The 15,844-nt window shown below is 37.7% G+C and overlaps 1 protein-coding gene across 1 annotated transcript in view; it reads left to right on the top strand.

The window, feature by feature from the left end:
* COL6A6 (collagen type VI alpha 6 chain) overlaps positions 1 to 14,541 on the top strand; it is a 105,701-nt gene extending 91,160 nt beyond the window's left edge. Inside the window, exons 35-36 of the mRNA XM_028099081.2 lie at positions 1,926 to 2,019; positions 14,331 to 14,541. Coding sequence (XP_027954882.2) covers positions 1,926 to 2,019; positions 14,331 to 14,541 — 305 coding nt within the window. The remainder of the gene's footprint in view (positions 1 to 1,925; positions 2,020 to 14,330) is intronic.
* The last annotated feature ends 1,303 nt before the right edge of the window (positions 14,542 to 15,844 follow it).

The following is a 15,844-nucleotide window of genomic DNA, read 5'->3' as shown; positions in this document are numbered from 1 at the left end:
CTTCTCCAAATGTGAGTCTAGGACCTACATCATCAGCATTACCTGGAAGCTCATGAAAAATGCAGAATTTCATGCCCTACTCCAGACATTCTAAACCAGAAACTGCATTTTTATCAAATTGCCAGGTGATTCATATGCACGTTATGGTTTGAGAAACACTGGAGAAACAAGCTCCTAGAATAAAATTTATGTGGATGTGTTTTGGAATAGGAAGTCAGAAAGAGGAGCTAGAGAAAGGGGCAAAAAAAAGGGGGCCAGGAATCATTCTGAAAAAAAGTAATTACAAGGCATTTGTAAGGGGAAAACAAAAGAACACTTTGAAAGACTGAGAAACTTGTAAAGAAACACTCCTTGTGAGGAAAAAAAATTGAAAGAACATTTAAGATGGAATTTCCTTCTTCAGTCCCCCAAAATTCTTTGTGGTGTTTCATGGTAATTAGTCAAACTGTACGAATAGATAAAAATGACACCCTATCACCACCCAGGGAAAGGAAAAGAGATGTTTTAAGAATTACTTGGGGTAGGTGAGAGAGATATAAAGTGCTTTCAGAAAACTGTAATTGTGACACAATTATACACTACTTTTCTAGAACTTAAGGATCTAGAAATCTCCCGTCTTTGAAATACAACTGTAAAAGTAGAAGTTGAAAAAGGCTTTAACATAATCATATAACAAGCCCACAGACTCATGCTCATTCTACGTCAACGCATATGTATCAGGTACCTACTCTGAGCCACTCACAATGTGGGTGTGGGGCTATCTTTTTTTAAAAAAAACATTTATTTATTTTAGAGGGCACAAGCTATGGGGGAGGAGCAGGGGGGGAGGGAGATGGGGGGAAAGAATCTCAAGCAAACCCTGCGCTGAGCACAGGGTCCAACACAGGGCACAGTCTCAGGACCCTGAGATCATGACCTGAGCCAAAACTAAGTTGGATGCTTAACCAACGGAGCCTCCCAGGCGCCCCAGATTGTGGGGGTACCAAGGAGTGACCAAACAGACACCGTCACTGCCCTCCTGGGGATTCTAGTGCAGCTTCCTCTCTGATTCTTATTTAACACCATGCTGTGATCGAGGCGGCTATCGAGCACAGTCCACATCCGAAATAACACATTTTCTAAGAGAAACAAAACTGACAACCTGATGCTTAGAACTAGGACAGATAAGAAATAAAATGCACAACATCACAGTCTTGGGCCATTCAGTCTAGAATCACACAGTCCATTCTGCAACAGCAGCTTTAGGGACGGTGCTATATCACAACCCAGGACGAACTTGTTATTTAATGACCCTTGATCACCAAGGAAGAGATTTAATTGTGTTTACCAAGTCTGTTCAATTTAATGCTTCAAGGTAATAAATGATACATTTTTTGAAGTTTCCCATCAAAAATGGCTTTTAAATGTTTAAATTTTGTGGGAAGGGGCATGCTTTGTTATTATAAAAAATCACTATCCTTCCAAATGAAGTGAGCCACTAATGAATTAAACCCAAGATGGCACTATTGTTACTGTTGTTAATGACACAGAAACCATAAAGGGAATATCGTTTTCCCTTTGCATTTTGATATTGCAAAGGAGGAAATAAAAAATAACTATTCTGAATAGTTCATGTCAATTAGAGACCAGACTTTAGGACTAGCTCATAATATCTCCTCTAACGTTGACCAACTTTAGCAGCTAAAGTCATCTTATTGAAAAATAAGTTGAATGCTCTGCCTATAAATTCAGCAGAGATGTATTTTCTAAACCTAGTTTTAGAGACTCCCCTGAGAAACCTGCTTTCATCTCAGTTGGCCACCTTAGTTGGTATCTTCCTTTAATGAATATCGAAAACAGTGAAGTGATACTTTGCATACAGAGCAGATTGCCGTAATGTTAATAGCCATGAATAAGGGACTCATCACAGACTTTTCTCTTCCTAGGTGCAATCAACAAATATCCACCCATAAACTTCAAAATGAAGTGCAATAGACTGAGCTCTACAGATCTGAAGCTGCCCCCACGGCAGTGGCGAAGGTATTTTCAGCTTGAGAAAACTTGATAAACAATGTGCCCCCCTTTCTTCTCCTCATTCTCTATAATTTCTTCCTCCTCCTTTTCTCCCTCTCCCTCCTTCTCCATCCTATTTGGACAAAATCTACAGGTACATGATATTAAAATATAATTTGGGGAATAAGAGATAATAAAAAATGACCAGGTTGATCTGAAAAACAACCAGAGATTTTTTAAAAGTGGAAAATCTAAATGTGGAACTAAAACAACCAATGGGACACTTGAGTGGCAATGAGCATAATTAATGACCAGATAGTGGTTTCTAAATATCATTCCCCACACAAAGGAACCAGGGTTTCTTGGAGAGAGAAAAGCTAATTCTAGACTGTAGCAGGGAAAGTACAATATGACTCTCAAATATTCATTATGCCGGAAAGCAAGGAAGTAGTAAAAAACTAGCAATGTCATGTCAAAAAGACAAAGGAGCTATCTTGAAAAGATTCCTACTGGCCTGATTTTGGACAGTTTGACATCACAAAGAATAATGGTAATGCATTATAACAGAATGAATTTTCAAAATCTACAAGTCTATATAGAGATCCGAAAAGGGAGGAGCATAGTGAAAGCTCTTTTTTATAGAAGTATGCTAGCTAATAAATATAGAAGAAAATGGTAGAATTTTAAAAAATCACCAATTTGTGAGGCACCTGGGTGGGGCAGTTGGTTAAGTGTCCAACTCTTGATTTTGGCTCAGGTCGTGATCTCAGAGTCGTGAGATCAAGTCCTGTGTCGGGCTCTGTGCTCAACGCAGAGTCTGCTTGGGAATCTCTCTCCCTCTTCCTCTGCCCCTCCTGCTCATGCATGTTCTCTCTCTCGTGAATAAATAAATCTTTTTTAAAAATCACCAATTTGTAATCTCCAGTGTAATAATGGAGTTAGATAAGAATCAAGGAATGCTAAAACCACTGGGTGACAGGTTGTTTGGGAACAGGCTATTTTACAGTCTCCCAGACCATTCACATATTACTAACTTATTGATTACAAAGAAAGGAAATATGCATGTACATGGTAAGATCTGGCAGTTCCCACTGTGGCCAAGATTTGACATTATGTGCTTCCTGAGGTGATACAGGGGGAGATACATCACCTTGAATGTAAGATTCTTGCAGGGAATGTTTGACCCAAGTCTCATAATGAAGAAACCATTAGACAGTTCCAGAATATGGAGATTTCTTCAGAACAGCTGACCTAGTCAGAGATTTCAATGTCATGAGCAGCAAGGAGTTGTGGGGTACTATTCTAAAATGGGAGAGACTAAGGAGACATAATCATCAAATGTAATGGTGTGAACCTTGACTAGATCCCAGGTCAGAAAAAAAGCTCATATAAATGACTTCTGGTGGACAACTGGGGAAATTTGAGTATGAACAATATGTCAGGAGATATTATTAATTCATGTGAATTTCCTTATGTGTAGTAATACTATCATGTTCATATGAGAGAATGTTTTTGTTCTTGAGATAGGTATATTGAAGCATTTAAAAGTAACACGTATAATATCTGCAATCTATTTTCAGGTGGTTTCCCTAAAAGGAAATAGGATGGGGTTTTATGTGTGTGTGTGTGTGTACGCACATCATATATGGATGTGTGTATGCATATATATGTGTGTGTGTGTGTGTGTGTATACACACAGAGTAACAAGATGGTAACATTTGGAGAACCAAATAGGTGAAAAGTATAAAGGTATTTATTTATTCATGGTTTTGTTCTTAACAATATTCTGTGAATTAAAAAATAAAACTCAGTGGATGAATTAAACAGAATAATAGACACATCTAAAGAGAAACACAGTGAACTGGAGAATAAAGCTGAAGAAATCACTCAGAATGCAGAGAAGATCAATGTAAGAAGTTTAGAGACAGAACAGAATGGAAAGATCTATATCAAATTGGAATTCTTGAAATCAGATAAAATAGAAATAATAAATGAGATAATGTTCAAATACATCAAGAGATGGTCATTTTCGAGAACTTATCAAAGATATGAATTAAAAGGTGAAGAAAAGACAAGGTACAACAGGCAGGATAAATAAAAAGAGCCGTTAGGCATGGCGTAGTGGAATGCAGACATCAAGCCAAAGAAAAAGGCAGACTGAAAGAAAGAGAAGATTATCTACAAAGAAACTACAATTAGGTTGGCAGCTGGATTATCAGTAGCAATAGTGGAAGCCACAAAACTGTTAAGAACTTTTAAAGTAATGGAAGAACATTTTTATCAACTTAAACCAACTTTAAAAAATAATGGTATAACAAAAATAATTAGGATAAACAAAAAACAGTTCACCACAAAGACCTTTGCTAAAGGAACTTCTAAAGTATGTACTTCAAGGAACATAAAAATGACTATGGAAGGAAGGGCTGAGATGCAACACTAATAAATGATCAAAACTTGACAATATTTAGGAAGACCTAAATGTTAGATTTCTAAGCAATAGTAATATCTAATTTGTAGGGTTACACAAAAGCCATACTTGTTAACAAAGGTATGAAAATAAGATATTTGTAGGCACCTGGTGGTTTACAGAAAAAAACTGTTGTACTAAGACTATACATATTAATATTACTTAAACTTGAGAAAATATATTGGACAATAAAATAATCTTTTATTTAAAAAAAATGAAGTTGAGCCTGAAGGGTAAAAAAGGTGGTACTGAAAAACAGGACAATAATAATAATACATGTCATCGGGAGGTAAATGGAGTTAAGGGCTCTAGGAACTTGAATTGTTTGGGCTGACTACTGAAAAACTTTAGACTCTCTTAAAAATGTATTAGAAATTGTGACGGTACCTGTGAAAAAGAAAAATGGAATGTAGCTAACTACCAAAACTGTAGTGCAGGAAAATAGAATAAAAACAACAACATAAATATTTTTTTAAATAAAAAGGCAAGGGGGGAAGGACAAGTAGAAGGCACAAAGTAAAACAGCAGAATCAAATCCATTTAAATATATCAGGAGTCATAATAAATATCGACTAAACATGCCAGTTATAGAGATAGATGGACTTAAGAAACAAAATAAAATCCAGCTATAACTTGTCTTCAATTATAGAGACACCACCACAAAATAAGGACATGGAAAAGTTGGAAGTAAAATTATGGAAAAAATATACCAGGCAAATTTAAAAAAAAAATCTGGAAACATAATATATACTGCTATATGCAGAAGATGATATATACAAACCTACCAGTAACCAAAACAATAAAGCTAGAATATAACATATTAATATCAGGTAAAATATTCTCTTTAACAAAACAGTACTATGGGGATAAAAAGCCACTATATGATGACAAAGCGTTCAATTCATGAAGAAGATATAACAATTCTAAATTTCTAAGAGGGTAATAAAATAATCTTAAAATATACGAAGTAGAAATTGAAAAACTATAAGGAGAAATTGCCATCAAACTATCATTAGAGTTGGAGATTTCGGTACACCAGTTTGCATACTGATCAGTCAGGCCCACAAAAATGAGTAAAGATATTAAAGATTTCATCATAAATAACAAACTTGATTTAATAGGTTCATTTAGAACCCTGCATAGAAAAATGAGACATTCTTCTGAAGAGCACATGTAACATTAACAACTAGTTGAATCAAGGTGGAGAGTTCACCAGGTGTTCAATGAACAGTTTTTAACTTATCAAGCAGTTGTCAACAAAGCTCTAAGAACTAGTGTCATACAATCCAAACTGATCGGAATTCAATTAAGTTAGAGATTAATAAAAATATTTTAAAAATCCATACATTTTTAAATTAAAATCACATTGCTAAATAACTAAGGTAAAAAATTATAATGAAAACTTTAAAATACTTAGAATTGTATAATAATCAAGATGTTATATGTCAAAATTTATGGAATATGTCAGAAGTCATAATTTAGGAAAGTTTATAGTCTTAATTCTTGTGTTAGGGAAAATTTAATAACTCTAAAAGCTAATGAGCTAAACATCACTCTTGAGATATTATAGAAGAAGAAAATACATATATATATACATATATATGTGTATATATATGTATATATACACCCAAAGAAAGGAATCAGAGTGGAACTTAATATTTTTTAATTATGATATTTTCAGGAGTATCAATAAAGGCAAAAGTTCTTTTATTTCTTTTAATTTTATTATGTTAGTCACCATTCATTACATCATTAGTTTTTGATGTAGTGTTCGATGATTCACTGTTTGCATATAACACGCGGTGTTCCATTCAATATGTGTCCTCCTTAATATCCATCACCGGGCTAACCTATCCCCTCACTGCCCCCGCTTTAAAACCCTCAATTTGTTTCTCAGAGTCCATAGTCTCTCATGGTTCGTCTACCCCTCCGATTTCCCCTCCTTCCTACTATCTTCTTCTTTTTTTTTTTTAACATATACTGTATTGTTTTAGAGGTACAGGTCTATGATTCATCAGTCATACACAATTCACAACGCTCACCATAGCACATACCCTCCCCAATGTCCATCACCCAGCCACCCCATCCCTCCCACCTCCCACCACTCCAGCAACCCTGTTTGTTTCCTGAGATTAAGAATTCCTCATATCAGTGAGATCATATGATACTTGTCTTTCTCTGATTGACTTATTTTGCTTAGCATAATACCCTTTAGTTCTATCCACGTCATTGCAAATGGCAAGATTTTGGGTTTTTTGATGGCTGCGTAATATTCCATTGTATATATATATACCACATCTTCTTTATCCATTCATCTGTTGATGGACATCTTGGCTCTTTCCATAGTTTGGCTATTGTGGACATTGCTGCTATAAACATTGGGGTACATGTACCCCTTAAGATCACTACATTTGTATCTTTGGGGTAAATACCCAGTAGTGCAAGTCCTGGGTCATAGGGCACCTCTATTTTCAACTTTTTGAGGAAACTCCACACTGTTTTCCAGAGTGGCTGCACCAGCTTGCGCTCCCACCAACAGTATAGGAGGGTTCCCCTTTCTCCACATCCTTGCCAACATCTGTCGTTTCATGACTTGTTAATTTTAGCCATTCTGACTGGTGTGAGGTGGTATCTCATTGAGGTTTTGATTTGGATTTCCCTGATGCCGAGTGATGTTGAGCACTTTTTCATGTGTCTGTTGGCCATTTGGATGTCTTCTTTGGAAAAATGTCTGTTCATGTCTTCTGCCCATTTCTTAATTGGATTATTTGTTCTTTGGGTGTTGAGTTTGATAAGTTCTTTATAGATTTTGGATACTAACCCTTTATCTGATGTCATTTGCAAATATCTTCTCCCATTTTGTCAGTTGTCTTTTAGTTTTGTTGTCTGTTTCCTTTGCTGTGGAAAAGCTTTTTATCTTGATGAAGTCCCAATAGCTCATTTTTGCCCTGGCTTCCCTTGCTTTTGGAGCTGTGTCTAGCAAGAAGTTGCTGCGGCTGAGGTCAAAGAGGCTGCTGCCTGTGTTCTCCTCTAGGATTTTGATGGACTCCTGTCTCACATTTAGGTCTTTCATCCATTTTGAGTCTATTTTTCTGTGTGGTGTAAGGAAATGGTCCAGTTTCATTCTTCTGCATGTGGCTGTCCAATTTTCCCAACACCATTTGTTGTCTTTTTTCCATTGGACATTCTTTCCTGCTTTGTCGAAGATTAGTTGACCATAGAGTTGAGGGTCCATTTCGGGGCTCCCTATTCTGTTCCATTGATCTGTGTGTCTGTTTTTATGCCAGTACCATACTGTCTTGATGATGACAACTTTGTAATAGAGCTTGAAGTCCAGAATTGTGATGCCACGAGCTTTACTTTTCTTTTTCAACATTCCTCTGGCTATTCGGGGTCTTTTCTGGTTCCATACAAATTTTAGGATTATTTGTTCCATTTCTTTGAAAAAAGTGGATGGTATTTTGATAGGTATTGCATTAAATGTGTAGATTGCTCTAGGTAGCATTGACATTTTCACAATCTTTGTTCTTCCAATCCATGAGCATGGAATGTTTTTCTTTGTGTCTTCCTCAATTTCTTTCATGAGTATTCTACAGTTTTCTGAGTACAGATTCTTTGCCTCTTTGGTTAAATTTATTCCTAGGTATCTTATGGTTTTGGGTGCAATTATAAATGGGATCGACTCCTTAATTTCTCTTTCTTCTGTCTTCTTGGTGTATAGAAATGCAACTGATTTCTGTGCATCGATTTTATATCCTGCCACTTTGCTGAATTCCTGTATGAGTTTTAGCAGTTTTGGGGTGGAGTCTTTTGGGTTTTCCACATGAAGTATTATATCATCTTTAAGGAGTGAGAGTTTGACCTCTTCTTTGCTGATTCGGATGCCTTTTATTTCTTTTTGTTGTCTGATTGCTGAGGCTAGGACTTCTAGTACTATGTTGAATAGCAGTGGTGATAGTGGATATCCCTGCCATGTTCCTGACCTTAGGGAAAAAGCTCTCAGTTTTTCCCCATTGAGAATGATATTTGCTGTGGGTTTTTCATGGATGGCTTTTATGATATTGAGGTATGTACCCTCTACCCCTACATTCCAAAGAGTTTTAATCAAGAAAGGATGCTGTGCTTTGTCAAACGCTTTTTCTGCATCTATTGAGAGTACAATATGGTTCTTGTTCTTTCTTTTATTAATGTAGTGTATCACATTGATTGATTTGCGGATGTTGAACCAACCTTGCAGCCCAGGAATAAATCCCACTTGGTCATGGTGAATAATCCTTATGTACTATTGGATAGTATTTTGGTGAGAATTTTTGCATCCATGTTCATCAGGGATATTGGTCTGTAATTCTTTTTGGTGGGGGTCTTTGTCCAGTTTTGGGATCAAGGTAATGCTGGCCTCATAAAATGAGTTTGGAGGTTTTCCTTCCATTTCTATTTTTTGGAGCAGTTTCAGAAGAATAGGTATTAAATCTTCTTTAAATGTTTGGTAGAATTCCCCTGGGAAGCCATCTGGCCCTGGGCTCTTGTTTGTTGGGAGATTTTTGATGACTGCTTCAATTTTCCCTGCTGGTTATGGGTCTGTTCAGGCTTTCTATTTCTTCCTGGTAAAGTTTTGGTAGTTTATACATCTCTTGGAATGCATCCATTTTTCCAGATTATCTAATTTGCTGACATATAGTTGCTCATAATATGTTCTTATAATTGTTTGTATTTCTTTGGTGTTGGTTGTGATCTCTCCTCTTTCATTCATGATTTTATTTATTTGGGTCATTTCTCTTTTCTCTTTGATAAGTCTGGCCAGGGGTTTATCAATCTTATTAATTCTTTCAAAGAACCAGCTTCTAGTTTTGTTGATCAGTTCTACTGTTCTTTTGGCTTCTAGTTCATTGATCTCTGCTCTGATCTTTATTATTTCTCTTCTGCTGGGTTTAGGCTTTATTTGCTGTTCTTTCTCCAGCTCTTTAGGTGTAGGGTTGTGTATTTGAGACCTTTCTTATTTCTTTAGAAAGGCTTGTATTACTATATACTTTCCTCTTAGGACCACCTTTGCTGTATCCCAAAGATTTTGAACAGTTGTGTTTTCATTTTATTTTGTTTCCATGAATTTTTCTAATTCTTCTTTAATTTCCTGGTTGACCCATTCATTCTTTAGTAGGATGCTCTTTAGCCTCCATGTATTTGAGTTCTTTCTGACTTTCCTCTTGTGATTGAGTTCTAGTTTCAAAGCATGGTGGTCTGAAATATGCAGGGAATGATCCCAATCTGGCAAAAGTTCTTTTAAAACTTAATCATATACATATCTATTTTTGGCATGTACGAACATTACTTACTTTTTTTTTGGAATTAGAGTTGTAGTTAGGAGAGTGTTTCAGTGGAAAATCATGCTGTACTACCACACACGCATGTGCACCCCACATCTGAGTAAAATCAAATGTCTACCAGCCCATGGGAATCACACTTAGGCAAATGCCTCAGATAGTGTGTGCCTACTTTTAGTGTGCAGTGTCTGCATTTCTGTGTGGTGATCAGGGCCAAAGAGGCACTCTCAATGCAGATGCCCCAGCTCCAGAAACTGTGAGAAGTCTCTGCCTCAAATCTCCTTACCTTGCTGGGAAGTAGGGAACTGTCCAGCAGCAAATGCTTCCTGAACTCAGGCCTATACCAGGCCTGTACAGTCGGTCCTCAAAGAGCAGGGCTCCCCCTGCTGCAGGTGTCTGGCAGCATGGAAAGGAGCTTCCCATTTGCATTTGCACTGGGCTCCACATAATATGTAGCTGGCCCTAACTGCCGAAGGCAGATTCTAAAGCCAGCCTATACAAATTAAAAGACATTTCTGGAAACTATTCCTACCATACATTTTGTTTAAAGATCAATATGAGTGGAGGGGATTCACAGTACTCTTCGACAGGATGTTTCTTCCCCTTCTTCACATTGCCCAGCTATTCTGGAGGCTCGGCTTCTCCTACGTATCTGAAACAGGGAAATGACAGGAAATGGCTGGAACATCAGGAATTGAGACATGAAATCCATACCACTCTTGGTGGGCTCCCTGATGGTGCCTTAGCCTAGGACACCCCAGGCCTTCTCTAAGTGACCAAAGACCATAATAAAAGGTAACAAGCCACACAGCTGCTTCTGAAACTCCCTGTCTTAGCCTTTCAAGGGAAGTGAGGCAGAATTGAGCACATAATTGAGGGAGCTGAGAATGCCTGCTAGGCAAGATGCCTGGCCATAAAGATGACTTGCCAAGCCTCAGAATGACTTGCATAAGAATTAGATCATTCCACTGTGAGATTTTGAGAAATACAGGTAGAATCTGGTTCTTATCAGATAGAAAAGAAAGGAACTGAACACAAGCAACCAAGGAGACAGATGGCCAGTAAGGGTGAGATTGTAGGGCAGCCTCTTTGTAAGCGCTTAGTTCCGCTCAGAGACAATAAAAGACAGAAAGCCACCTGCTTATTGCTTCATCCAGGCAGGGAAGCTCTTGTGCCAGACTTCAAACACAAATAGACCAGAGCCAGAACAATCAAATTGTAAAAAATGGGCACAGTCACCAATGCCATATGAATAATACATCTGTTGTAATTCTACCTTCCAAAGTATGTTTTCTAGACACACAAAATGCCTATTAAAAAGGATTCTCAAAATAGAGGCGATCTTGTCTGCGTTTTCTACTCCAGTGCATCCAACTAGTTAATGCAGTATACTTGACTCCTGATCATCTGCATAGATGGAGGAATCTGTGATCACAGAGAACTGAAATCTACAGAGTCCTACCCACCTTATTTTGTCTAGCCTCCGTATCTTTCCACAAGCTTTCCTGGAGTTGGGCACAAGATGTGAAATGATTGGCTGTATTTCATTCCTGTTTCTTTATCTTGACTACCTATTGGTGGACTTACCAATCAGTAAAGAAGTAGCTTAACGATATGGAATAAAAGGAAAAACAGAAATTCTATATGGTTCCCAGACAGGGTAATCAAATGATTCTTACCAAATGCTTATCAAATACAAGCTCCTGTGTACAACAGTGAAAAAAAGTTCAGAGATACGATATTTATCATGTTCCAACCTTTTTTTTTAATTTTATTTATTTATTCATGAAAGAGAGAGAGAGAGGCAGAGGGAGAAGCAGGCTCCCAAGGAGCAGGGAGCCCGACACGGGACTCGATCCCAGGACCCTGGGATCACGACCCGAGCCAAAGGCAGACGCCTAACCATCTGAGCCACCCAGGCGCCCCATGTTCCAACCTTTTGAGAATAAAAGTATTTGAGGGGGAAAAAAGATAGCAATGTCATACTTACCAGTTTAGCAGCTTTTTCTTAACAGAGAGAGGGAGGAAGATAACAAAGATAACAACTTATCATAAAAAGGATCCAATGGAAAGGGGGAAGTTGGGGAAGGGGAACCCAAGACATGAAAACGGTGTGATCCAGAATCAAAAGAATTACATTCTCCATGATTGGTGGAGCCATGTTCTATGCATATAAACAATTATGACTTTGGAGAATTTGAGCTCCTAATATTTAGTTCTGGAAATAAGAAAATCGAGCAAAAATGGGAGGTGTGAGAAATTGTATTTGCACTGAAATTTAGCTTTCTTGGTAACTGGGAGAAGTTTGTTGATCAACTTGCTATATTCCAGATAGCACTGATGGAAGTGAATGGAGATATACTTTGGGATTTGAGTTTCAGAAGCCCAGACATATAGTATATAATGGCATAGTTCTTTGTTGATTTGATGTCTCCTTTGCTTCTAGCTCTCATTATAGAGGCAAAAGGAATATGTGGAGTGTGTGTGTATGCACATACACATGTATGTCATGTGTATGTGAGAGAAAGAAGTGAACTAATTTTAATTAATCTTTCACTTATTTTCTAAATATTTTTGTTTTTGCGAGAGATCAGACTTAAGCCTGGTAAAAGCAGAAAAATCCAAATATGAAGAAATGGATTATAGTGAATACTGGCACTGTTTTTCTGATGTCAATGTTTTGGAGTTCTCTTGACTCTTCCCTTGACCACAATTCAGCAAATGTTTGAGATTTATCAGTATTGATAAGCCTACTCTTCTTATGCTACCAGGCTCTCACACATTCATTCTAAAAATATTTACAAAGAGCTTATGTGCCAAGCACCTCATACCTTCTTAACTGTCCAACCTGCCCCAGGCCATCTGCTTTCCTGTGGTTCTGCACCCATATCCAGGTGTTCCTGATAGCATGACTTTTTTCATTTCACTTTCCTATTCTAAATATCTTGATAGTTGGGGCACCTGGGTGTTTCATTCGGTTAAGTGGTTGCCTTCGGCCAGCTCAGCAGGGAGTCTGCTTCTCCCTCTCCCTCTGCCCTTCCGCACCCCTGCTTGTGCTCTCATGCACGCTCTCTCTCAAATAAAATCTTTTTGAAAATAAATATCTTGATAGTTTTCCATGGTGTCCCAAATAAAAAACAAGTTCAATGGAAGTAACACCAAGCTCTTAAGAGGGTTGAGTTACAGTCTCAGTTCTGTCCCTGATACTCACCTCTACATGCAGTCTGTTTCCTCATCTGTAAGCAATAGAGCACCATGGTAATTAGTCTAGGGGATTTTGAATGTTGCTCACAACATGGGTGGTTTTTATCCCCATTTAAAACCTGAAGACACAAGGATCACTCTAGTTTAAAGTGATTTGCCCGGAGCCGCTCCGCCAGTAAGTAGAGCAGCTTGAATAGAAGGTTTATGGACTTAAAGCTCTTTCTACCACCTTCCTGTAAAATAAGGTGGTCTGAAATGGTTCCCTTCCTGCGCTAATACAGTAACCACTAGCTTTCAATTAAATGACATTATAAATTGTTCCTCAGTCACACTAACCATATTTCAAGTGCTCAACAGATAGATGTAGCTAGTGGCTGCCATACTGGTCCGTGAAGATTATAGGACATTTCCCCCAGCACGGTTTTATTGGCTACGTTAGGACTTTCAGTCAGCACTTGGCTTCTATGATTCCTTGACCTGTCAATCTGGCATTCTGGCCTTCCAGAGTCCGTCCCCAGCTGTCCTTTACTGTTGACAAACTCTTTATGTGCCCGCCAGACTGGGTGTTATTTCTGTATCCCCCACTATGCATAACATAGTGCCTTCCATAGAGAGTCAACATTTGGTTGGATGGATAGATGGACAGACAGAAGGAAGGAAGAATGGATGGGTGAGAGGGAGAGAGGGAAGAAGGGAGTGGCATTCACTCATGTTTTCATTAGATAATTGTGTTTGATTTTTTTTATGTTCAGTTAGCCAACATATTAGTTTTTGATGTAGTGTTTAACAATTCATAAATGTTTATTGAGTATCTACCATATGCTCTTCTAAGATTCCTGGGATTGCTATGATTACCAGATATGGTCTTGTGAAATTTTCTGCCTGGGTTTCTGTCTGGGAGGGTAGAATAGAGAACAGATCATAAAGAAGTTTATAAGTAAATAAAAATTCAGACAGTGATATGAGAAAAATGAGCATATTGTACTGAGCAACCAGGAGACTGTAGACTAGGAAAACTATAGATGTAGCAGTCTCTAATGAGGTGTACTATTTGACCTCTGACCTGAATAATCAGAAGAAGCCAACTGTATGAAGTTCTGGGTGGAACATGTTCCATGAAGGAAGGAACTTTGCTGTTGGAATGATTTTGCATATTTTGACAAAATATCTTATGTCTCAGTCTCAACTTCTGATATATCTGCCAGTGTAAATCTCGTTTTATAGTCTTAATAAAATTACCCTGAAGGAAGGATGCAACAAGGAATGGGGACAACATTTAGGAAGACAAAATTAATTAGTCTATTAAAGTTGAAATGGCATTTATCTTCTGTGATGTTTCTCTTGTACAGCTTTGTTCCTGGACCATATAAAACTACCTTCAAAGAAGATGCATTACAGAAGGCAAAGTTCTTTCAAGATAAAAAGTATCTTTCAAGAGTAGCAAGAGGCAGCAGAGATGATACTATTCGAAATCTTACCAGAAACACATTCCATACCTTTAAAAATGGAAAAAAGGTGATAAAAGCTGCTTCAAAACAACATGATAAAGGACGTGCTTGAAGAATTTAGCCTTAGGAAGCATGGTAAGACTCTGGATTTAAGTAACTAAAGTCACTGCCATAACTATGGGCAACTTTTATTTGGATATCTACCCATATCCAGACGTCCACTCTGGAGAGCTGGACAAAACACAGGTTGTAGATTATCAGGCAATTTGATCCCTTGCACTCATTGGTATTAAGATTGATCTTGTCCATTTCTTTGAGCACTTCTCATAATTCCAGCACTCTGATACATTTAAGAACTGTTATCATTAAAAGATGGATGAAAGAAGTGTTCTGAGAAGTCCAATGGAGATATAATCTGAAGGTAAATTTTAAATAGTATATACATGAGCCAATGCTAATTCTTTTGATTGCAGGTATCTGTCCAGTCCACTTTCTGCAAACCAAGGTTTCATTCTCTAGTAATGTTTAATGCTCATCAGTTTAACCAAAGGTTGATGTTTTGAAAAACCCCCAAATTTACATTTACAAATTGATGCTTGTATGTCATAATTTTGATAATTTGGCTTTCCATGATACCATTTAAACACATCACTGTACCTGTGTGGAGTGTCTAGCTTTCTGATAGGCTTATGCTGGAAGGTTTCCTCCCACTTTCTGCAGTTGTTTGCTTGGACAGGTAAGAAGCAGAGAGTAATTTTCTCTGCTCCAATTCCTCCTTAATTCACTGAAAAACTTGTTAATTCCCCCTAAACATAATTACTTTTGAGCTAGAAGTTCCCTCATTATGTACAGCCTCCTGCCTGGCTATTTTGATGGACTTTTATTCTTTACCATTATTGTTATATATATATTATTTTTCACTAATCCATATATTCTTTAGACAAGGAGAGTAAAGACAACTGGTCATGGGTGAAGCTGAGTTAACTTTTACCCATCAGGTAGCTATTTAGTCAATAGTGAACAGTACCAAACAGGACTGACCGAGATCTAAATAGAGGCTTAAATGCATATTGAGTTTGGAAAAGATAAAGTTGTTAATGTTTTAATCCACAAATCCATTTGGGGTTGCAGAGATGTACAGAGATGAGAGTTAAGTTAAAGCAGGAAAGCTAGGCATTCTGAATGCCTAGCCTCCAAGAGCATTCTGACAGGCTTGCTCCCTCCTACCTCCAAATCACAAAACTAATTCTTAATCTTATGATGGGCTAATATTTTTCAACAACTAAAGACCAAATTAGCGTTATTTAATTTAGACACAATGTTTGGTCCTTACCTCAAATTCCCAGAGCTGGCTCCAGAGTTGGTAGCAAGGGCCCTGCTTGGCAGAACACCACTCTCTTCAAGGAGGGAGACCC

Source organism: Eumetopias jubatus, unplaced genomic scaffold (genome assembly GCF_037043125.1).
Source record: "Eumetopias jubatus isolate StellerSeaLion01/CBP00866 unplaced genomic scaffold, mEumJub1_p1.0 scaffold_1, whole genome shotgun sequence".
In the NCBI taxonomy this organism is placed as follows: Eukaryota; Metazoa; Chordata; class Mammalia; order Carnivora; family Otariidae; genus Eumetopias; species Eumetopias jubatus.
Note: the sequence above shows the minus strand (reverse complement) of the source record. Positions and strands in the feature narration are given on the sequence as shown.